This window comes from Empidonax traillii, unplaced genomic scaffold (genome assembly GCF_003031625.1).
Source record: "Empidonax traillii isolate 1590-97213 ecotype Southwest subspecies unplaced genomic scaffold, ASM303162v1 scaffold20:size5563877, whole genome shotgun sequence".
Lineage (NCBI taxonomy): Eukaryota > Metazoa > Chordata > Aves > Passeriformes > Tyrannidae > Empidonax > Empidonax traillii.
Genome location: NW_020955213.1, coordinates 2,444,807 through 2,468,275, shown reverse-complemented (window position 1 = coordinate 2,468,275; position 23,469 = coordinate 2,444,807). Strand labels below are relative to the sequence as shown.

The following is a 23,469-nucleotide window of genomic DNA, read 5'->3' as shown; positions in this document are numbered from 1 at the left end:
CAGAGACTGGCACTTGCCATACTATTACGTTAAAAAAAAAAAAAAAAAATATATAAAAGATAAAATCATTACTAGACACTTAGTGCTGGAGGAAAACTGTGGGGCTGCTCTCTGTGAGAGCGTTTGGCAGCAAAGGCACGGTTCAGAAGGACAGCACTCATGTCTGCTTCCTGCTGTGAACAGCTGGGCACTGGTTTTGCACACCATTAAAAGGATGCTACATTTAAGTTACATTTCAGTGCACTGTGAAGTAGCTCAATATATCACTAAATTGGTAGAGTGCTCTATGATACTTGAACTAATAATATAGAAGGATCTTATTACTTAATATGGAAAAATTTCATTGCATAACAAAAATCCAATCCCAGAGAACTACATCTGTGTCCCCTTCACCCACTGATGAACAATGACTCATGATTTTTGAATTCTTATGGTTACCAATCTTAAATTTCATGGTATTAAAAATAAAATATTAAATTTAAAGGTTACTGCCCAAAAAAGTAAAAACCTTCCCAAATATTAGTTGCTTATGTTAACTATGATTTAGCCAACTATAACAGAAAAGGAGTAGGAAAAACCATTTTGCTTTCTCTATAGAGTTTGTATATTCTTATTTTTTACTGTTTGTATACTGCCTATTTCATTGTGTATTCTGTGCACAGAGAATTAACACATGACTTTCTGCTCTTTGAATCATTCTTTCCTATAACAAGATAGAAAAGACAGATGCTTCTTCCAGTGCCAAAATGAGACTGTAAAAAGCATAGGGAGGATCTGATTTGGAAGTTCAATGATCACATTTAAATTAGACAGTTAATTTAGGGATCTTCTATGGTCTCTGACTTCCTAAGGTATGGACAGGATAGATTTTTAATTTTTTTTCCCCTCAAATTCAAGGACTGGATACTCTCAACAATAAAAACACATGAAAACAAAAACCCCAACCCACAGACAAAATTCTCAGAAAATACCATTATTCTAACTCCATAAAAAAAAAAAAACAAAACCTGATATTGCCAGACAGGCATTAAAATCATGGAATTCAGCAAGGGTAACATTGGGTGCTGACAGGTTTTTGGTCAGTGACCTTGTTACTGCCATCAAGAAGGAACAGCATGCACTAGAAGCCCTCTGCTACTAGTCAGAGAATAAGGCAAACCTCAAGAAATCTATTTAATTGACAAGACTGTGAAGGCTGAGGATTTTAGGCTCCTGGAACCTTTAGATCACAAAGCAATTAAAGTTATGAAGAGGTGAGGCAATCCTTCATTATACTGGAAGTAAACAAAAGATCCTGAAATGGCTTTATCGAGGTCCAGTTAAGAGTCTCTTGAATACCCTGGCAATAGTGCAGCAGCCTCTGAGTGTTTCACATGTTTGTTCCTTTAGAGACAGAAGTATTCCTGGTGGTTTTAGAGCCAACACTTCTAGAGATTGTGAGCCATCTCCTGCTTTCACTGCCACACAGGTCAGAATTTGATTCATTTTGTGAATTTTCTAGTGAACCTGAATACAGAATTTTCATGCATGGGTTTCACACAAGCTCCTCAGTTTGACAGGGTGACAAACTAGATTACAAATTTCAGAAGCCAGCCACTGCTGGGCATCCATCATTACACTTTTTTCACCTCTATCCATCTGCCATGCAGAGTTCGACAGTCACTTTGCCATTTGCTTCTCTGTTCTAATAATATTTTGATGGTGGTAAATATTAGGGGGTACTAATACAGCTGCCACAGACAGAGGCTGGCTAACAGGCTCAGCTTCCACCTCTGCAGGATCTACCAAAGCAGGCAACATAATCAGCTCTTCAAGTTATAACATCCTGTTTTTAAAAATCCAACTCAGAATCAAAAAGAATATTCTCCATCAGGATATGTTGCTCCATTACTGCACATTAAAAAACCTTTCCCATAATACTGGCAGCTGACAAAGCCATAGAGAGATTTTTTTACACTACAAAAAACAAAACAACACTGCAAAATAAGTCACTGCAGACCCCTCTGCCTGAAGAAAGTAAATTTTGACTTCTAAATCAGCTATACATTCTGGGAACAACTGCTTACCTGTGCACTCTTCAACTGTCTCTCCTGTTTCAGGTGACTGTGTGACATCTGTGGCCATGATATAGTCACTGAAATAGAAATAAAAGCACCAGTTAAATTTTAGTCCATTGCCCTGGCAGAATATGGTCCCAACTTGCATAAAAGAAACCACATGCCCAAATGGTTATAAAAAATGTGGCTTGCACACTTTTTTGTACTTTGGCCGCAGAATTTTTCCTTATTTTCAATAAGACTTATTTCTCCAGCCACAACCAACAAACCAGTCTAATTATTGCCAGTACCTCTCTCTTTTTAGGAGACTGTAATCAAAGTTTGCTTTCATGAGAGATGTCACTACACTTGCTCAACAAACACTGTATTGCTTCCCAGTCTTAGAATAATGAACCTTTGCCAGAGAGTGACAGCTCCATGCTACTGTAAAAAATGTAAGTAAGTGTTCTGCTGCCCAGGGTTCATGTTTAACAGTGTCCTCACAGCAGGCACCAGGCTAGTCTGTCAGCATTATTAAAACCAGTTAAGCATCAGCACTGAAACATCATTCTGGGCTATGCTACATTTGTGGAAACCAATAGATCAAATTTATTTTGGATCCAGTGCAATCAGCTTTTAGCCACAAGCTCTGAAACCTTATCGCCAGCAGGGCTATTGATCAACCAAATTAGCTGATGGCATCATCTTCCTCCCCGATGAAAACAAAAGTTCAGCCTAGTTTTAAGATCATTCAATGTTAACTGGCTCCACTTTGTATTTTCCAAGACTCCTAAATGAGCGTCTGTCAGAGACAAAGGAACGAAGCGGCAGAGCACAAGAGTTACAGTACAAATGTCAAGCAACAATGGAAATGTGACAGTTTAGCAGGGCAGCTCATAAATATTGTCCTTTGTTCTGGAAGATACCTAGGTGGTACTTTTATATCATTAGTAGTTCCAATATTCTGTGTCAGGACTTGAAGAGTAAGAAGTCTTTACAAACAAATGAAATTATCCAGAAACAAATCCTGCTCCCTCTTCTGCATTGATCTCATCTCAGTTTTCTGCCTCAAAGTAGTGTGACAATACTGCCAAGTCAAGTACCTCAGCAGAAAGCAAGACTGGGATTCTATACTGCTTTGGCCAATCACTAAACTATTTCTTCTGTGTCACCCACATATTCTATAATCAGTCACGACCAAAAGCACTGGGACTTTCCTATGAGCCCACATTCTCAGACAACCTTAAAAGATAAGGTGCACAAACTCAGAAGGAGAGGTGATGGGATTGTCTGTCTCAGAAAAGAAAAATGCAGCTCATGGAAGTAAAAGAGACAGGGCTCCTGCAGAAAGGCTGTGGAGTAAACTTTGCCTGTGTGAGCCACGCAGGAGTGCAATCTGCCACGCTGCTGAACTGTGAGTAGGAAAGGGGGAGATATAAAGGAGAGGGAAAGTGCAGTCTAACATCACGTGCTAGCTCTGAACACAAGATAGCATCAACACACTGTAGTTACAAATAATCTCACCCCAACTTGCTAAAAGGTAATGAAAAAGTCATTGCAGCAGCCAGGACTGATTATACCTTTCCTAACTAAGATGCACTGAGGTTGTTTTTGAAACAATTGTCAGACAATATTGAGAAGCAATGAAAAATAAGACTTCTAAGATTTTTTCCTCTTGGATGATCATAACCATTCAACTCTCATCCCTTTTCCCCCATGTCTCATCATCTACCCATAAAAAAGTTTGCATTTCCTGCATATTTTCATTAAAGCAGTCATCAGTAGACTTTCTCATAGACTCTTTCTCTGTATGACTCTTTCTCATGCACCATGCATATTGTGTTAGATTTTTCTTGAGAGAAAGGGAAATGCACTTGAAATAAAACATCAAGAAAGCATTCAACAAATTTAAAAGAACAAACTGGCAAGTTTCCAGACTTGAGCTTATTTCCACAGAGTGTGAGTGGACCTGGAATTTGGCTCATTTAGACCTCTAACTCCTGCTTTACCCACCTTAAACCAAAGCAAGAGAAAATTGCTGCTTTCAGATCCAACTTTGTTTGCACCAGTTCAACATTTATTTAAATCAGTCATCTCAGTTGCTCACTCAGAATCCTTCCAGGCATTGAAGATATTTTGACTGCAGTGCTTATTGTAACTGCAAGCATATATTTCCAATTGGTATATCTTTTATACAAGTAGAATTGTACCTGCAAAGCAGCTCAGCTCTGGGGCAGTTCCTCAAGTCAAATCAGCGCCAGCATAAACTCAGTTTTAAAGATCTTTGGGGCACATAGAGCTCAAGTGTCAATTGCAAAGGTGTCCCATTTAGGATCTAATGGTTTGGTGCCTTCCTCCTCACAGTATCATCTTTTTTTTCCAGTGAACTGAACATGACGGATTTTCCCAAGCTGTAAGTTAGCAAGTATTTGAATTATAAGGAAAAAAATAAAACAAACCACATATATTTACAGCAAAGTGGAAGTTCCATCATTAAAAACCTGATTACATACATGGAGGAAAGTTAGCAATTAGATGACACATAGACTTCCAATTTCTGGTGGCAGTGAGTAGCACTTTACAGAGAACAGCTAGCAAATGTTCTGAGCCACAAACCCTACCCTGGGGGTCAGTGTAATGGAGAAAAAGAGGACAAAACCCAGTCAATACAAATACATGTGAGTGCACAGGCATTAAACAATTGAACCTCCAGACATTCACCACTTCCAGGCCTTAATGACAGCAGACAGATGCAGTGTCAGGATGTATCAATACCATGCACATCCAGTTCAATCAGCTGGCACCCTGTGAGCTCTCCCAGAGCATTACACCATTAGAGACAAAGTTTTAAAGAAATACTGTATGTGTATTGATTTTCAGTGATAAAAATATCAGGTTAAACAAATGGCCTTTTAGAGCAGTATTTCAGGTACTCTTCAGGTGCTACAGGACTGCTGGGAGAAGGAGCTTGCAGAGGGATGGAGGAGACTCCTCAGTGCAACAGGTAGGGCCAGCCAAGACAGCAGAGTTGTCAGGTCACACCTACTGATTGCTTCTCACTAGAAGTGGAACAAGGGGCACATTTCCCCATTCTACAACTTTCTAACCATGTTCTTAATCCTCTAACAGCATTTGCTACCCCTATATATGCACAGGCCTCTTGCTGCAGAGGTAAAGGGCAAACAAGACACTGAATCTCTGCTGGACCCCTCAAAAGCCAGACTTGGCATTGCCCAGTAAATCCACAGCATCAATTCCTGCACAGGGCCATGGAAAAGACTGAAATCTTACTGAAAGCACAGTATTTGCCTCTCCTTGCACTGGATGATGAGATGGATTATCACCACTATGAATTAATTAATTACTTGCAAACAATGGCTTCCTACACAGATGCAATCACAAAAATAAAACCGACATTATTGTACCTTATTTGCACTGCTAGGGTGTACTTTAAAGCAATAAAACCCCTACAAAGTTGCAGGGCTTGCTGTACTTTCAAAGCAGACATCAGGACTTAGCAATCTTCACTACCCTTGCTTGGTTTGATGGTTTAGATCTAGGTTTCCTGCTATCCCATACAAAGTTTCCATTGATAACCCTACTGTGTTGCATTCACTTGGAGCTCTTCAACTCATTACAGGAACTAAGGAGCCTGAAGAGAAAAAAGAAAACTCCAGGAACAGGAGAAATGTCCTTCTGTCCCCTTTACAAACTGAGGCAACTGGACAAATATTTGGAGTGCTCTATAGGAGGGCAGTGATGGGGCAAAAGAAATAAAGTTCCAGAATGGTGTTCTGACCGCTCGCTTTTCCCAGCTGAACACATGAGTTAACATGTACATGGGGGGGGCAGGAAAATGCTAAATGAAGGAAAGACAATCCCTTTCACTGCTTGGTTTGTGTATTTAATGCCTCCTGGGAAGTTAACATTGTACAGGACTCAAGTTTCCTGCATTTAACAAAGGCCCAAGACAAATGCTTTCTGCTCTGCCTCAGAAAAGGGACACAGACTCCTTGCTGTCTCCAAAGGAGCAGGAGACTTGGAGACTGCACAGCAAGCAAGATCCTACCCCACCTTTAGTGTTTCTTCAGCTTCAGTCCCATGGTTCTGTCTAAGCATTCCGGAAGGCCTTATGACAGAGAGATCAAAGGAGATGCTGAGCCCTGAACAGCCTCTTTCCTGCTAAATAAATGCTTGAGGAAATAAAGACTCAAGAATGTGAGGCACTGTGTTCAGTTAGCATCTTCATAGCCTGTAGAAGATAGGCAATGGCAAGCAGCCAAGACAAAGAGGTGAAATTTTTGCCTGGAGCTATTATAGACCAATTTCCTTCATGCTACAAAAATTATTTGAAATCAAGCTTATGCTCCAGATTTCAGGGGACACACACTTTTTATGGCAAGATGGATCAGCATGGGGAAATGCATGACCCCCATCTGGTCCTCTAGGCCACCACCTTGCAGCCAGTCTCCCCTAGAACATGCTTCAAGCTTCTGCAGGACCTCAGAGAAAGCCCCTCTATTTCTTCTGAGAACCAAAGGGTCAAAAAACCACAGACTTCAGTATGGTTTAGTATTCAAATTATAGTCTTCAGCAAAAGGTGACTGATTAAATTTTATTCTCTCTTATTAAAGCACATTAGAGGACTTTGTTCTGACAAAATAATGGCTTTCCTCTCTGGGCACCCAACAAGGTAACTATCAATGAACTTATTAATTCAACAACTGAAGAATAAGTTTACCCCCTGTAACTCCACAGAATTTCAGAGTCAATCACTGAGCAATAGTAAAGCCAGCAAGATTTCACACCCCTTGAGCATATCAGAAACACAACAACCAAACATCCCTTTGCTCCCCATGCAATGAGATGAGTGACCTGCACTTCAAGGTCCACGGTCATGGAACATGCTGAACAGTGTGAGATTCCACACACAACTCTATTGAAACGGGATAAGATCCAACCTGACAGCAGGAACCAGGACCTGACCTTGCACAGCTGATCCCATTGTGCTCTTCTGGAGTGTAGTGTTTCTGGGATGAAGTTCCCAGGGTTTTTGCCAGCCTCTAGCTGGTATCTCCCATGGGGTCCCTCCCATGACTGCTTTATGTAGGCATAAGAGAACAGCACAAACAACAGTTTACATTAAGATTCTTGCTACTGCCTCAACTGATAACAGGGAGGGGAAGAGTTTACAAAGTTAACGAATATTGCTCATCTAATTTTCATTGCGGGAGGGATAGTTTAAGAAAGTTTAAGGTCCTTTTTCAGTGATCACAAATAACACAGCAACAGTATCCATCAGAAAGTCTGGTAAGTATCTAGATAATATTTAATATCAATAAAATACTCTCCCAGAATCAAGCAGGGGGTCATAATTCCCCATGGCAACAGACAACATTCAGCTTCTGCCCTTAATGAGATATCCAGAGCCAACAACTGGTCACACAGAGAGATCTGTTCACAGCTTTCACACTTCGCACTCAGACAACACCCCCTCACCCTCCTCTGTCCCCACACCTTGACTTATCCAGGAAGGCTCACCAGAAGACAGGTCCCAATGTGCTGAACTCTTTTTACCTACAATCTACTTTGAGAAGCCTCTGTCTGACAGCAATTCTGAAGGATTTCTGCTGTTCAGCAGTGCCTGAAGCATTATGTGCTGCCCTCCTAGTGAGTGTGTGTGTAACACTAATGGAAAGCAGCTGGTGGGCTGAAGCCGACTTTAAAAAAAAAAAAGTAAGAGGAGGAAATGCCTTTCATACAGTCACACAGGCTCAGTCTGTAATTGTGTGAGAAGCCAAGAGGATAAGAAGGGGGAAGGGTAAATAAGACAAATTCATAAGCACTGTTACAAGTCTAGGAATCGAGAGAGTCAGTGCCTGTGTTCCCTGAATGCCACCCCACCTCCACAGACTCCCTCCCTCCCAGCACTCATGGCATTTGTTGACTTGGCACTGCAGAACGGTCTCCCTGCACACGGGGACACACCTGTAGGACACATACCCGGACCTGTGCCAGCTTAAACCTGAGGCAGGTACCAGTACCAGGGCAGCTGTTAGTCTGTACTCAGCTTGAGAGGCCAAACTGAAGTCCCACCTACCAGAGCGTTGCAACACTTGGCACCCACACAAGACAGATTAACCTGGTTTGGACACGGCATTTCAGGCTGCCCTCAACACCTAATTACTCCACAGTGCTTATTAGCATGATCTTGTCTAGCTGCTGTCAGTGCGAGGATCTCAGCTGCAAGTTTGTATCTGCTCAGACAGCAGAGCAAATATCTACCTATTTCCCAAAAGCCAAGGAAAATGTTTCTGGATAGCCCGTCCTTGATAATAATTTGTGACACAGTTTTTCCAGAGCATTTTCTGGTCAGCACCAATAAGGGGAAGTGTGACAGAACTTTACCCAAATCAAGACTGGCACTAACACAGTCATGCTCTAAAGAATGCAAGAGCTCAGCCAAGATTTTGGGTCCAGACTGCCTCCATTTTAAAGGAATGTACATTAAATAACACAGTTGAATTCCACCATTTGGCATTAGCATAGGAGTAGGTCAGTGCCTTTCCCATGTAGTAACTCTTTTTCTTCACACTGCCACACTGAGGAAATGTCAGGAAGCAGCTGGAATGAGGATCTTCTTCCACTCTTCCTAAAACGAAGTAAAAGAAGCAGGAGAGTCTTCCAGCAACTGCGCTAAGGAGCCAGCAGCAGGAGACACTCTCAGACCTACTTGACATGGATACATTTGAAGTAGTTTGGAAAGAGAGGGAACACGCAGTTAAAAATCAACAACCTTGTAACCAAAGGCTGCCTTTGGCAGTTCAGGAGCTACGCCCAGTATGTGCTACTGCCTCTGGAAATGGTTTCAAGAGCAAAGCAACAGGAAATGTCAAGCCCCTATCTCTGAATGCCTCATGCTAGCAGAGGCAAGATGTCAGAGAGTCAAGTATGGGAATAAAAGTCAAGTTACTGTCTTCTGCCGCTTCAAGTGGTAAATTCAACAAGGAAGTGTCATCTTCCCTCCCAGATCTGGTGGTGGGCATATTTGGCCATAGTTTTCTAGCTTGTGTGTGTGCTTTTTACCCCCTCTCCAAAGTCCTAATTAATTTTGTTTCACCTGTGGCCTTCAAGCATAAAGCAGACTGGGATGTGAGCTGTGGTGTGCAGAGTCCTGGGAGTCCATGGGCTGCTTTTCAGGGATCAGCAAAAGGCAGCCAAGGAAAGGAGTGTGCCATCAGCTGGCTTCTGCATGCTCTACAAGGGCCTGAAAGACTGTGTGCCTGAGAAAACTTCCTGGAAAATGCCAATATCTGCAAACCATGAAGGTGACAATTACTAGTTTAGACAGTAAATCTATGAGACAGAGCTTGTCTTTCAAGGATATTCTAGCAGATGCAGACTACAGGGCTGGGACTTGGGTAGATTCACTGATTTTCCTGGCTCTATCACTAGATAACAGGGCAAAGGACTGGATTTCTGACAGGAGCCAAGTTATTTATTACTCAGCCTTGAGTTTCTCTACCTGTGGAATCAAAATGGTCACACTAAATGCCTGAAAAACTTGATGAGCCTTGTGGAAGAGCTAAGAACTACAGGAGACCAGCATGCCAGAACCATACCCACTGACACTGCTAACAAGTGCTACCACTACACAGAAGATAAATAACAAAAAAAAAACCATAAAATTTCACAAGAGTAGCCTGCATATCTGCCATGCCCCTGTATTTGAGTCACTGATTTCTAAGATGTTATTCTCACAAAATGTGAAGAATCATTACATCCTGGGCCTGAAAGAAAGAGTCTGGAGGCACTTTTACCAAATTAAGCTGTCTGACTATTGCAGGGGAAATGAAGCTGAAACAATAGAGAACTGAACGCCAGAACTGAAATATGGAACTTTAGGCTATGTCTAAAGCTTTCTTTTGTGAAGGATTTTTCAAAACAGTCACTTATCCCTCAATTTGGGGGTAAAGAGCAGCTTAAGGATGGGAAAAAATTTAAAAAAAAAAAATCTTCAGATAGATCAAATGTCCCAGGACATGTCTCTTGGAAGAGATAATAAAGACATTTAATGGCCAAGAATTCAAAGTGCACTGTAAAAAAAAGGAGAGGCTAACAGAAATTTCCAGGATGAACTGTGTTACAAATTTTCACTCTGAAGATCAAAACATCAGAAAACCAGTCAGCCATCTTTTGGCTATAAGAAAGCAAATAAAACACAGGCTTTGTGGTCTCAAAAGCTGCCTTTGGCAGGAAGCTCAGCAAATCTCCCTTCATGTGAAGTCCCAAAACCTATTTGGGGCATTATCTACTGCCTGTACACACACAAAAATAAAAACAAGGCCAGCTCCTTCCTATGTTGGAACATACTGTGTCTGGCTGGCTAAATCCCCTGGGTTCCCATTGCCCGTGGGTATCTCTGTAATTCAGCCCCTATTTTGGCTCCTCATCAAGGAAAGCCTGAGGCAGCCTTTGTGCTTGCAGAGGAGCTTCTCTGCAGCTGTGTGTGAAGTTTGATGGTCTCCCTTCTTTTATTCTAAAGGAAACCTCCTGCTGTCCCTGCTCTGCTTTCTTGGCTGCTCTCTCTAGAGCCTCAAATTAGGCAGCTCCTGAAGTACAATCGGTCTTGAAGCTCAGGGAGAACTGCTGGAGCCAAGGGAGATCACCCGTGTGCTCAGTGCAGTTCCTGAGCCATTTCTGTCTCGAGGGCAACTACCGACCTTTCACTTTAGTATGAGCAACTGCTAAAAAGGGATCTTACTTCTCCGGGATTCCAAACACAAATACCTCTCTAAAACAGGATCATCTAAAATAAGATTATCTCAGCTAATGCTGTTTTGCACCAATGGAGTATCAAGCTGTATTGGACTGTGTTTTGAAGGCAGTGGCACAGCAGCATCAGGGAGCAGAGATGGTACATGACAGTAGGAAAACCCAGGAGGGTGACACCAAAGACAACAAGGACTGCAGGATGGGGTAGTGAAAAGTAGGCAGTGAGGGGGAAGCAGGGAGGGAATCAGGTTGGGACAGACACTCTGTAAGGTCTTCATAGGCCAAGGCTGCAAGGAAGAAAGCAATAAGAGAATTTGAAGTTTCTGAAGGAAAGCAATGAAATTTCAACTTCGGAAACATTCTTTCCACTAAACTGAGATGCTGGAAAGCAGTTTGACTGTTAGAGTGAACGAACAAACAATTCCTCTGCACCCCTGTCAGGTCTGTATCTTCCCACATACACAGGTAGTTTAATGATTACCATGATGTCTCCATCCTAAATCTGAGCTGGAACATTCAAACACAATCCATTTGCATCAGAACTACTGTGTGGATCAGAACTGCGTTGTTAGATGAGGGATACCTGGAAGACCCAGCAGAAATGCACAATTACATTTTTCTGAGAATGAATAAGCATAAATTAATTAATCATGAATAAAAGTCTAACATTTAGTTCACTAATTAGCACCAGATCCTTGAATCTTAGAGGCCAAAAGAAACAACCACCACAAGACTTTGAAGATGGAATGCTGCCCTAGCTCTGGCTAGATGGTTAAAAGGCAAGATGAGTGGCATTGTCTGCACAGCCAAGTTTCCCTGCTCTGACCAAGAGTGCTACAGTCCCCTCTAAGGGCATGCTGATCTGGGCTGAAGCAGAGCTCATTTTCATCACAGCAGCTGGTATTGGGCTGGCACCTGCACACTTGTACGAATGCAGCAGCACACACTGGTATAACAATGCAGTTAAAGAACGAATAATGATGTGTGGCCCAGGTCTCAGCTTTTTCACATACGCTGTGTTGAAAATGTTGAGCTGTTGGCACAACCCTGACCATTAACACAGTGACAAACAGCATCTACAAGCAAAATCAGACAGGATATCAACTGACTGGGGGTTTTCTTTGTTTATACAGTGATTCCCACAGTGGGGCTTTGGAGGGCCACCTGCTATCTTGATACAAATAATTACAAATAAAATAACAAGATAGATAAAATGAGTCTGCAGTTAGTATTTGATGTATCCAAAACAGTTTTACCCAGCCTTAAGACTCTAACAGATTTAATGCAGAACTATAAACTTGAATTGCATTAGTGTGGAGCACCTTGTGCTCAACTGTTTTCTTACATCAGCAATCCCTAGGAGAAATGGGGGGGAATCAACCTTGGAATTACCTTGCTGGTTTTTTTTTGTTTCCCCATGGACAGACTTATCTGAGATTTTCCGAAGTCTGTCTGGTAATCAGCTCTAGCTGCCCTACAAGAGCTCAGGTTATCTACTGGAAGTACAGTTTGAACCTACTACATTTTTGTTCCACATATCAAATTGCAGCTTCTAAAGCCAAATTCTAGGCCTTTACATCACAGCTATTAAACTTTCTATACCTCTGCACAAGGAGGAAATGACAAATTAATCCCTCAAGTTGGCTGTAAGGGTACAAAGCTAGACACCTTGAGCAGCAGAAGTTTCTGTGTAAGAGACAAAGGCCAGTGTCTACAGAAGGCAAAATGATGACAGGATGTTTTCATGGCTCAGTCTGGCAAAATAATGTGCACAAACAACCTGGCAGTCAAATGATGCAGAAGAGTGAGAATCACATTCAGCAGACTGTCCCAAACCAAGAAGCTTCTGCTCCAGTGCAAGTGATGTAGGACAAGCAGCATTAGAGGTCCATTTGACAGCATGTCTGTCAAATACCCAGAACCTGGGTGATAGGGAAAGGGTTGAAACCAAACAAACTGGCATGCCTGCTTGGAATTCCTCTGCCTACAGCCAGCAAACACACTGCATCACTGTGGCTGCTAAAACAAACACCATCCAGAGAGAAGCACGAACAGAATGAGGAGGACTGGGAGATGTGGAGTGACTCACTGGTGTATTAAGCCAGAACTGAACTTCTTGCACAGAGATGAGTCAAATGGAATGAATCAACAAATAGTTGATTTTTTTGTTACTAATATAGCACTATTGTACTAACTGTGCCCAACTGCCTGCAGTGCCATGGCTCTGACACCTCCTGCCTGCTTTTGTTTACCCTCTCTACCATGCTTGAATAAGAAAACAGGACTTAAGACACATTTCATATCAGGCACAGCACTGAATGATCCCTGTGGGCCAAAAACAACATGCTCACAAATGTCCACTCTGTAGAATTGCCAAGTACAGAAACATGCTCACAGGTTGCGTAGTGAAAGATTCCCTTGAGAGACTCACAAGGAGTCCTTTCACCTCAGCTCATCCTCTCTGACTTGGCCCCAGCTGGGAAAGCTCTCCACTTTCCACAAAAGCTGTTTCTTGAAAACCTAATATTGTCACCCCTATCCAAGGATTGTCTCTGCACAGGTGAACTTGCTTTGCCGGGCAGAAACCACTCAGACATTTCCACCTCAAAAAAACCAACACTGAAAAGCTGTTAATGAGTGATTCTTGCCCTTGTTGGGAAACACTGTGTTAATGTGATGTACAATAGAGACGTGTAAACAGACATATTTATGAATACCAAAGTGTTTGTGGAAAGCATTTCACCACAATTCATCAGACACACAGACAGACCCCCAGATCCCCACAGGACCACTAGCTCTGCCACAACTCCCAGAAAGCACCAGCTCCAAAGCTGCACAGCCTTCTGGCAGGTGCCAGTGGCACCGAGCCCACGGAGCACTGCTGAGTCGAGATGCGCCCAGATATGCTGGGGCATACACAGGCAGGGATGGCCAGGGAACTCAGTGTCTGCTTTAAACAGCCTTTGAGCCTTGGAGAGATGCTGCATATATAAAACCACGCCAAAGAGCACGGCATCATGTCCTGCAGGCAGTACACACAGCCTCTGAGACCCCGTGGTGATCACAGGCCTCCAACAAGGGAGAGAGGCCACAGGAGGCGAATGAGCTGCTGACAGAGAAGAGCCAACAGTTTTAAACTGCCCCGTTCCCCACGTGCCAAGTTGCTACTTCAGTAGCAGTTGGTGGAGCTTTAAACCACTTCCAATTCACTTGCTGGTGTCCAAGCTAAAACAGCAGCTGCTTGCTGTAGATAGGGAGCAAAAGGCTCGAAGGACCCTGCACACATATAAAAGCTGTAATAAAAGAGTGATTAGCCCCAAGGACAAAGGGATTTGGGGCACTCCTTCCACTGTCCCCTATGAGCTTCTCCAGCACGAGGGTTTGGGCTGAAGGTGCAGGAGGCAGTGAACAGACATCTTGTTTATCTGTCAGGTGGATATGACAGCATTATACCATCTATGAAATAAACCCAGCAAACATCAAAATCTCTTCCTGACACTCGTTTGAACAGGCAACATAAACTACAGCAGCAGCATCTAACCTAGAAAACATATTTTACTCAATTTCATGGTCATAACATTGTTCTACATTTGCAATTACTTTCATCTCAAACAATCTAAAAATATATCAAAAATTCTACTGATGCATTCCTTGATAGAGTTGCTTTACCCAAATGCTAAACTTCTTTGCAGGACAAAAGTGCACATCAGCATTTTTGACAATTTTGGACTATAGGAAAAGAACACAGTACCCTACTGGAAGTGCAGAGCTTGGCATAGCAGAAGACATTCAAATTGAAATGTCCATAATTCTAGGATTGTTTGTGGAAGGCACCGTGAAATCCTGAGTGACCACATTAAATGCAGACCAGTTACATATATTTTCTTATAGCCTGCTATACAAACCAGTTCTGAGCTGGCACACTAAACCTTCAGCCAACTATTTTATATAGCTTCTAACACACCATTTTTGTCTTTGGAAATTGGCAGTTTGTGTTGACCATCAGTGAACCTTACTATTCAAGCAACCACATTTTCAGCTTATAACAACATACTTGGCTATTACCAGAAAACTGAGGAACACATGAAAAGATTCCTCCACAGGTTTTAGAAAACTTCATCCTATCTGTCCAGATTTAATTTTTTTTTTTTCTGACACCTCACTTGGACCAAGAAAAACAGAACTTTGCAACAAGGGCGATGAGCTATAAACTTACCAGAAGAACAATTTGAGGTTATTCAGCTGCCTAAAGAGAAATATGAAAGCAGTCCATGAGTTTTACTTCAGTGCCATAGCAGCCAAGATTAGAACTGTGATGATGAATTACCTGGATTAGGCTTTGGCTTTTTTTTTTATGTCATAAAAGGACATTAAAAAAACACAGGTACAAGACTGTGCACAAAGATCAGATTCAGCCACACATTAATGGACCAAGGCAGAGCCTTTGCTTCTCTTGCAAAACGTGGGGAAGGTGAATGTGACAGCAGCACAAGGAGAGCACTACCCGAAGCTTCTTTTAAAGCAGCCCAGGTGCTTCAGCTGGACTCGGACGCTCAAAGCCCTGGAGGGAACCCTCTCCCAGTGTCCCTGCACTGAGCTCTAATGCCACTTTGGCCAAACTCCTGCTGGTGCCCAAACCAACTGCTTAGCACATAAAAGTCACTTCATTCCAAAAGAGTTTTCATCCAGAAAGCAAACTAACTCCTACAGGTCAGATGACCACGTGAGAACTTGGGGAAGCCATTCCAATGACGCATTTGTCCAGAAAGGCAAACACTTCACTTCAAACTCAAAACAAATTTCATCCAAAATTAATCTCAGGCTAAAAGCATCACTATTATTGCAACGAGTGTCTTGGACTTATTTGAACTGCCAATAACCACAGCCAAAGCAGCATATAAAATTTGCAAAGACTGCAAAGTATTAATAGTTGCACTAATTCACTTGGGAACACATCACAGGGCTGAAATAACAGGTTGAGGAATATAATCTGTATATTATCAAGTGTAGAGACCCAACTGAAGAGTATCAAAAAAAAAAATCTGTTGAAAAAAAGCCCTGTTCCTAATAAATCAGGTGAAGATCCACCAGGAAAGAAGAGATGCTATACTACATGTAAAAACCTTCATCTGCCCAGCCTTTATTGCCTCTCAGACTTTCAATTTTGTTTTAAATGCATTAGATGCTGGAGAATTTGGGGGAGAAAAAAAACCTCCTAACATAAATCAAACAATGTAAACAGATTTTTTGTCAATTCAAGGGCCAATCTACCTATCTTCATCCGGACTCACTCTTAGACTTTTTGCTAGTTATGATGGCATACTCTTCCTTTACTTAAAGCAAACTTGGATTCCAAATCTTGATTCCCTGTTACAAATTTCAGAGGAGGAAAAGAGTCAATATGGGAAGGAAATGCTAACTGAAACCCAAGAGAGTTGTGTGCCTTTGAAAATGCACATTTCCACCAGAGTACCATGAAACAATCTGTTAGTGTGAGGGATACAACCTTTAGGAGAGGGAAAAGGAAAAAGAATCCATCACCACTTTTGAACTGTTTTCCCCTCTGCTAACTAGGACTTATCCACACATTCAACTATCAGCATTCACATCCTAAGCCTCAAGACACGGCTTCACTTGCCCTCCACTGTGCATGTTCCCTGTCTGTAATCCCACACTGGGTGCAAGAATAGAGCCCTCTGCAGTCTGCTGGAGCAAAACATGATCAAACCACTGCTCGGGTTTGGCAGCAGGAAATTTTGTTCCATTCCTTAGCAGGGAGAATGTCAAAGCAAAAACAGAATGCATCTTTATGGCAGTTTAAAGAACAAACACCAACATACATTGTCTCATTCTCTTCTCCCTTTATAGTCTACTCCAACAGAACATGTCAGTGAAGAAATAAAAAAATATTTCTTTTAAATACAATCGAATCTCTCAACAGGGAGCAATTACAGAAACAAACCTCAGATTGCTTATAGAAAAACTGAGCACATCAAATTCTTAAAAAGCATTTAGTGCCAGACTTCTAGCTGAATGGTTTTATAAAAGCCAATGTACATTTCTGTATTTCTCATTGTTATGTGTTAATATATAAACAATATAGCTAATCACTAAGGAAGACCACATTTTTCCTCTTGCTGTAATTAAACAGGAAAAGGTTCTTAATTCCTTTTTCAATATTTCATGACTACACCTCTGAAGGAAATAAACATGCCCAGTTTTCACCACACTAATATTTTACCCAGGACTGAATTTTTTTGCACTTCTACACTCAGAATGGTGCTTCAGTCCCAAGGCATAAGCACTTTGCTCAGTGCTGCAGCTGCAATACAACAAAGGCAGGTTTTCAAAGTACTCGCTCGACTCGGCTCACTTTGGAAAGGTGGAGGGGAGGGCTCAGCATGGCACTTACTTTTTACTTTTCAGGCACCCGTAGAATCCAGCCATGGTGCTCCCCGGGAGGCGTGTGTGCATTTAATTCAGCCCTGTGTGTGGATGCCAGCCAGGGGTTCTGCAGCCTTGTGTCGAGCTCACCACTTGCCCACACGCGCGCACAAGGCAGCCGGCATGCCGACGCAATTACTGGCCAGATAAAGTTCCTGATCTGAGGCCCTCAGACTCTGCTGAACTGGGTCCAAGGAGGGCTGTGCCTGCTCCATAAATGGTTATGAATTGTTAACTCCCCCTTTTCCTGTCTCCTTCCAGCTCTTGGTACGCACAGCATCCTAAGTGTAAAATACCATATGGCATTTGATTCTGCCTCCCTGTGGGACTAATGAGAGGCTTGGTTGTAATTAGGATGTGAAGAAGCCCTGAGGAGATTAATTGTTATTGTTATTTTTTTAGACAGAGAAAAGCTGCAGAAAATACTTGCAACATCTTAGGAATAACCAGTAAAAACTGTAATTATTCTCCAGCACATAAGGGGTGCACAGGACCTTCCAAAACAGGCATTATCCCAATTCACTGTAAATCATAAGCTATTCTAACAACACGTTAACGGGAGAAAAAAACCCCAACTACATCCCTGCAATATTGCAAGGTCAGGCAAAAAGCTCTAGAGCCTAAATTAGCCAGCAGACCCATATGACAAAATTACTGCCTGGTGATGACCTCTGACAATACATTAACAGTTATTACTCACTATCACAACTCAGGATGCCCTCACTGGGTGTGGAAGGAGGCAAATGCTGAGGAACATAAACCTCAAGCAGCTTCATTCACAGGGGTGACCCAAACCCTGAGGACAACACAGTTGTGCACATTTCTGACATTATATTGCATTAAAATCATGTGGAAATGGATTTGCATCATGGTTGTTCATGGTCTCTGTTGAGGTAAAAACAGAGATACGAGGCAAGATATTTGTTTGTGCTGCCTGCACACAGCGAGGGAGCAGCAGCAGCCAGTAACACATCAGTCTGTTCCTAGTGGCATGTCTTGCTAAGAATGTCAGCTCCTGATTTAAAACATGCACATATATTTGAAAGTAGGAAGTTCATAACTCTCATAATAGCAAAGGAAAGATCTACAGTAATTCCTAGAAGATCAGAAGAAAACCACATTCTTTTGTATTTCTCAGCTAGTACACAATATTTGAATACTTGGCTCTGGTAAGCCAGTAAGAGGCACTATTATAATTTCTATATGAGTTCCTCTTAAAGGCACTGAGAAGCAAGACCAGATCTAAGGTAGAGCAGTTCTTCTGGAACACTAGGAAAAAAAGTATTTTGTTTTAAAACCTTTCCCCTAACAGAAACATGACGTTTGAGAAATAAACCTCTGGTGAGGAGTTGCATAAATGACTCAGCTACAGCAGTTTTCAAACAGTACAGAACTTTGAAATCTATGAACAGACAACTCCATTTCTCTATTTTATATTAAGGCCCCTACACAAAGAAAAGCCATGACACAAATAATAGATGACAGCAAGTGCAAGAGCCATTACAAAGAGGAAACAAATCATATTCTAGTCTAGTTTCCCACTTAGCAGGAAAGCAAAAGCCTCTCCAAGCAGCCAACTTCAATGCCACCCACACAAGAACTGCAAATCAACCTGACCTCGAGCAGATACACTTTCTATCTCTTGAGAAAAGACAAAGAAGCAAAAGTACAGTAACACTAGTTGAAGTTTTACCCAAGCAAATTTCATCATAGTCCTAAATTACTGCATTTGTCATGATGACTTCATGCTGAACTCCTAATCCCAGCAGAAAAAGGCTCACTATAGACCATTAACCTCCCTCCACCCATCAGAGAAAGCCCACAGGAAAAAAAAAAAGCAAAAGCAAGACTTCAGTTATTGGGTAAAAACCACTAGGAAGGAATTCCTGGAGGTTACTGGAGAAACCTTCTGTCTGGCTTAATGTTCAAAACCTTGGATGTAGGATTGCATCTGAAATTCGCCTGGCATTTAGTTCAGAAAATGCTGCCAACAGAAACATTTGTAGTACAGTAAGAAATGAAGGAGACCTCATGAAAAATTCACATTTGTATTTAAAAGCTGGAAAGATCAAATGGCCTTCCAGTGAGAAGGGACAGTCTCCAAAGCCAGTGGAAGGGTGCAATCTTGATGGCTTTGGAAGAATTTCATCACTCCACCTGATGTAGAATACAGCCCACAAGCTTCAAAAGATCAGAGTTTTTGCTAACATGAAGCAGATTCCCTGTCCCCAAACCTCCTCAGATGGTTTGCCTTCCTTTCATTATTCTTTTTTTCTTTCATGCATTTTTGTCTTGAAGTTACTTACCTGAACATGCAAATCTTCATCTATTGGGTTCTGTTTAGGTCATAGTCCTGTTCCCAACAACTGGCAGTTTAGCAAGACACATTGCACCATCTCAAACCCCCCTTTACTTTCCAAGAAGCAAAGACTAGTAAACAGTCATTAAAAATAATTACCCTACCTCAGGATTGAATCCTTTTTGATTCTCTATCTTCATATCACTCTCCAAACCACTTCATGTTAGATTTATTATTTACTGCTCTGCTTCTTTATCACCAGCACAGCTCCAAATGGCTACACACTGAGCTTTTTGGGTACAGATCTCTAATCTTAGATGTTGATAAATATCATGGCTCCTCATCCACAGGTAAATCAGTGCAAGTAAGCAGTTATGTGTTGCACACTGGGTTTGAGAGCCAAACATTGCTGCACTTACATTAGCTCTTCACTTAAGTGCTAAAGTGAACAGGCTGCTCTACTGCCAGTTAATTAATTAAAGGTGTTTTCAGCTTGGAAACTTAGTGAACACCAAATAACCACAAATACAGACTTTGGCAAAGTAAAGATGGTTATTTAAAGATAGGGAAGACAGCAAGTTCAAACACCTGGAAGTTCAGATCTGGATTTCCTCTAAAGTTTGTGGCTTGACTTAATTAAAATAGCCCAGTCTAGACCTACTTTCACTTGAAAATTATGGCCTTCCCTATTTCAACTCACTGTCAAACTCACTGTCACTGCTTTCCCTCAACAGCCCAACATTGCACAACCCCCTGTGATCACAGCACGTCCAAATCCACCTTGCTTCCCCTCCTGGGAGAACAAGCAGTCCTGGTGGGAGGCTGCCTTCCTGCAGTGGTAACAGCGGCGATGAAGGAGCAGCAGCAGAGATCCAAGTGCCTGGTAAACTTCCCAATAAGTTTCTTAATTTCTCCAAAGGGAAGGAGGGAGGCAAGTCTGAGCAAGGCCCAGGAACCCAGTTCTGAAAAATATTTGCACCAAAATACAGCTCCTAAAATCAGCAAGCTATTTGTTTCTCAGGCACTGTCACCTGTGTCATGGCAAAAAAAAGGCCTCTTTAACATAAGTAATCAACAGCAACTACTAATCCAATGGAGGAAACTCAAATATATACATACTACAGATACACAGGGTACATGCCAGCAGCCTGACAGCAGAGGTGTCAGGAACTACACACACAGCCAGCAATTCTAAACATGTTCCACGTCTGACAGAGCTCCTGCTTTTCTTGTAGCCTCTTGCAACTGGGTCTCTAAGGGCTGACCATGTCCTTGCCTGCCCGGCTCCCAGACTGCAAACACTTCCAACTTCACAAATTGGCCATCCAAAGCTGGCTTGCTCTGTCCATCAGGACACAGATGCAGTGCACAGCAGCAGGGATGGACCAGATGTCACACAGTTAGGAAATCCCACGATTCACAAACTGTGTTTAAACATGGACGTTTGGTTTACGTTTTCTTCTTCCCTAGGCACTATAACATTTTGACTGCATTCCTCTGGTAAGTTTTGCTGTTGTGAAAACAGTGTCTATCAGATGAGAATTCACTGAAAGAGGTTTGCATCTCCCCTGTCACCACTGTGACAGGGTGAGCCGTCACATACTCATCTATGGGCACTTGGATTTTATGCCATGAAGATTCCATGCATTTGTTACACTCATGTTGCATCTGTACCCCTAACAACGCTTTGCAACTGTGTGCCAGCATAAACGTGACTCTCAGAAAACACTTTCTGAAAGAAAAATGGATTCAGTGTTCTTACAAGTGAGATTCCCAGGCTGGTAAATCAGCCTGGCTTAGAAATTTTCTGTGAAAGCCCTTCAATTCTAAAGAAACAACTAAACATGCACTGCTGTTAAAAGCTGCAGTATCAGAGCTTTAAACAAACAGGGTTAGAATCACACACAGTACTCTGCAGACAACAAAGAAGTGGAGATAAGAGGATTTCTGCCTTGCAGAGTTTATACATCCATCTGTGATTAATATTAGGAGGAAAATGAGGGTCAAAGCCTATTTCTGAAACTGAAAGTAGATAGCATAGAGACCTCCAACTATGCACTATTAATGGTTTATTATTCATGCATATAAGCCAGAAGAATTTGCCATGGTACTTTATCTGGAGTCTAATTACTGTATGTTGCTCTAATTATGTCTATTTTTACAATTTGTGTACAATGTGTGGGATTTGGGGGATTTTTGTTGTTGTTATTCCCTGTTAGAGGACTTCCTGCAATCTCCTTCAATAAAAAGAATATTTCAAAGAAAGCAGCAATACACATAACCTCTTCGATTCCAGTGTTTGGTAACTCTGAGTCTGAATTGTTTCTTGCAGTTTGCCACAAACACACTGTCTTCACCTCTGAGGAAGGAGTGAAGATAGACTTCAGTATGGGATATCCAGTGCATTACTGAATTCTAAAATACAGCCAAAAAAACTGGTATTCTAAATCTATCCTTTGTGTCCCCACAGCCAAATGTGAACTCTTCCTGGATTATCTGGAGATGAAGGGCAGACCATGTGTCATTCAAAAGGTAATTTCCTCTAGATTTGCAACGGGATCACAGATGTAACTGCAGACTTCGATGACAGAAAATACCAATTGACAAACAAGTAATACAGATCCAGGGATAGAATTGTTTGTTTGACATTTTACAAATCTACAAGGATTTATTTGCGTATAAATACACAATTTACTAATAGAGAAGTGACAGCATCCCTCTATACACAGACAATATAGCCAGGATGTGCTGCCTCTCACATCTCTGCTTTCTTCATCCAAGATCATAAATCTAAAGTCTAAGATTTTAAAGAGTCTGAATGAAAAGCAGATTATTTTTGATACAGTGGAAGAGCTGGTATTTCCTGTGAAAATACTAGCATGGTCAATATTTTATACACTGGGAAACTGTGGTTCTTTTGTCTAAGGGGGGTTAGTGCAGCAGCTGAACAAAGGAGCTCTATTTCTGCACATTCTGACTTAAGAAAATACCATGTTAAAAAATATTAAGTTCTAACAACACAACTTTTCCGTCTCGGTGTCCAGGCAGGCACCAGTATACAAGACCATCTGGAAAGAAATGTGAGAACACAGTATGTAGCTACAGGCACATGGACCAGTGCCTAGTCTAGATGTCAAACATCAGAGGTAACAGTTACTGAGTCTAAACAAATATCCTGAGATGATGTGAATAATGAATTGAGTTTTCAACGCCCCATTCTTCCCAAACTCCCCTCTAGGGATAGATCCAGTTAATGTCCTTCCAACACTCTCGCCAAGCTCCCTTGGAGACAGATCAGACTGACATTGCCACTAATGCCTGTGCTGTGAACAGCAACCAAGTTTAATGACTTCCCCTGTATATTAGTTTTGCACTAATGTAGACCCACCTCCTCAACAGAATTACTTCTGATTCGTTTGTACAGGTATGAGCAAGAGCAGAATCAGGGACTCCCACATCTGGAATATTATTCCTAAAGCCATCAACATCCTGGATTTCAACCGCAACTGAAATAAAAATTCAAAAGCGAAGGTCATCTGTGATACCATCTCAGTGGCTGTCGGCTGAGGCAATAATACGGGAAATCAGGGAAGTGCAGCTCTGGGGAAAAGGCTGTCTGGCTCCAGTGCCTGCCAACACAAGACTAAAGATAAGGTGACCATTAACCTTCAGAAAAGGGCAATGAAGTCCCAGAATGTCCTGCCTGCAGGCTTTATTGCTCCGAGGGGAAGCAAACAGAAAAATAAAAAGTCAAAACTGCATACTCTTGACATTTAACTCAAATTAGTAGGCAATGATAACATTGTGTTTTCTTTGTTATCTTTCCTCTGTATAAAGGCATGAATACTGTACCTGGTTCATTCCACAAAATGCAAAATAACTGAAAATATTGAGAAATAATAAATTCGTTCCTAC

The 23,469-nt window shown here is 41.8% G+C and overlaps 1 protein-coding gene across 7 annotated transcripts in view; it reads right to left on the bottom strand.

Annotated features, from left to right (window-relative positions):
- The window catches only part of KIAA1210 (KIAA1210 ortholog), a 39,406-nt gene extending 21,992 nt beyond the window's left edge, over window positions 1-17,414 (bottom strand). For 3 of the 7 annotated variants that reach the window (XM_027898721.1, XM_027898767.1, XM_027898730.1), the window contains exons 1-2: window positions 17,224-17,414; window positions 2,067-2,134 (exon numbers count right to left, since the gene is read on the bottom strand). In XM_027898721.1, coding sequence (XP_027754522.1) covers window positions 2,067-2,134; window positions 17,224-17,285 — 130 coding nt within the window. In that variant the 5' untranslated portion in view covers window positions 17,286-17,414. Of the gene's footprint in view, window positions 1-2,066; window positions 2,135-4,549; window positions 4,663-5,082; window positions 5,282-17,223 lie in introns of those variants that run through there. The other 4 variants (XM_027898748.1, XM_027898738.1, XM_027898775.1 and 1 more) reach the window with 4 other exon arrangements.
- Between the last annotated feature and the right edge of the window lie 6,055 nt (window positions 17,415-23,469).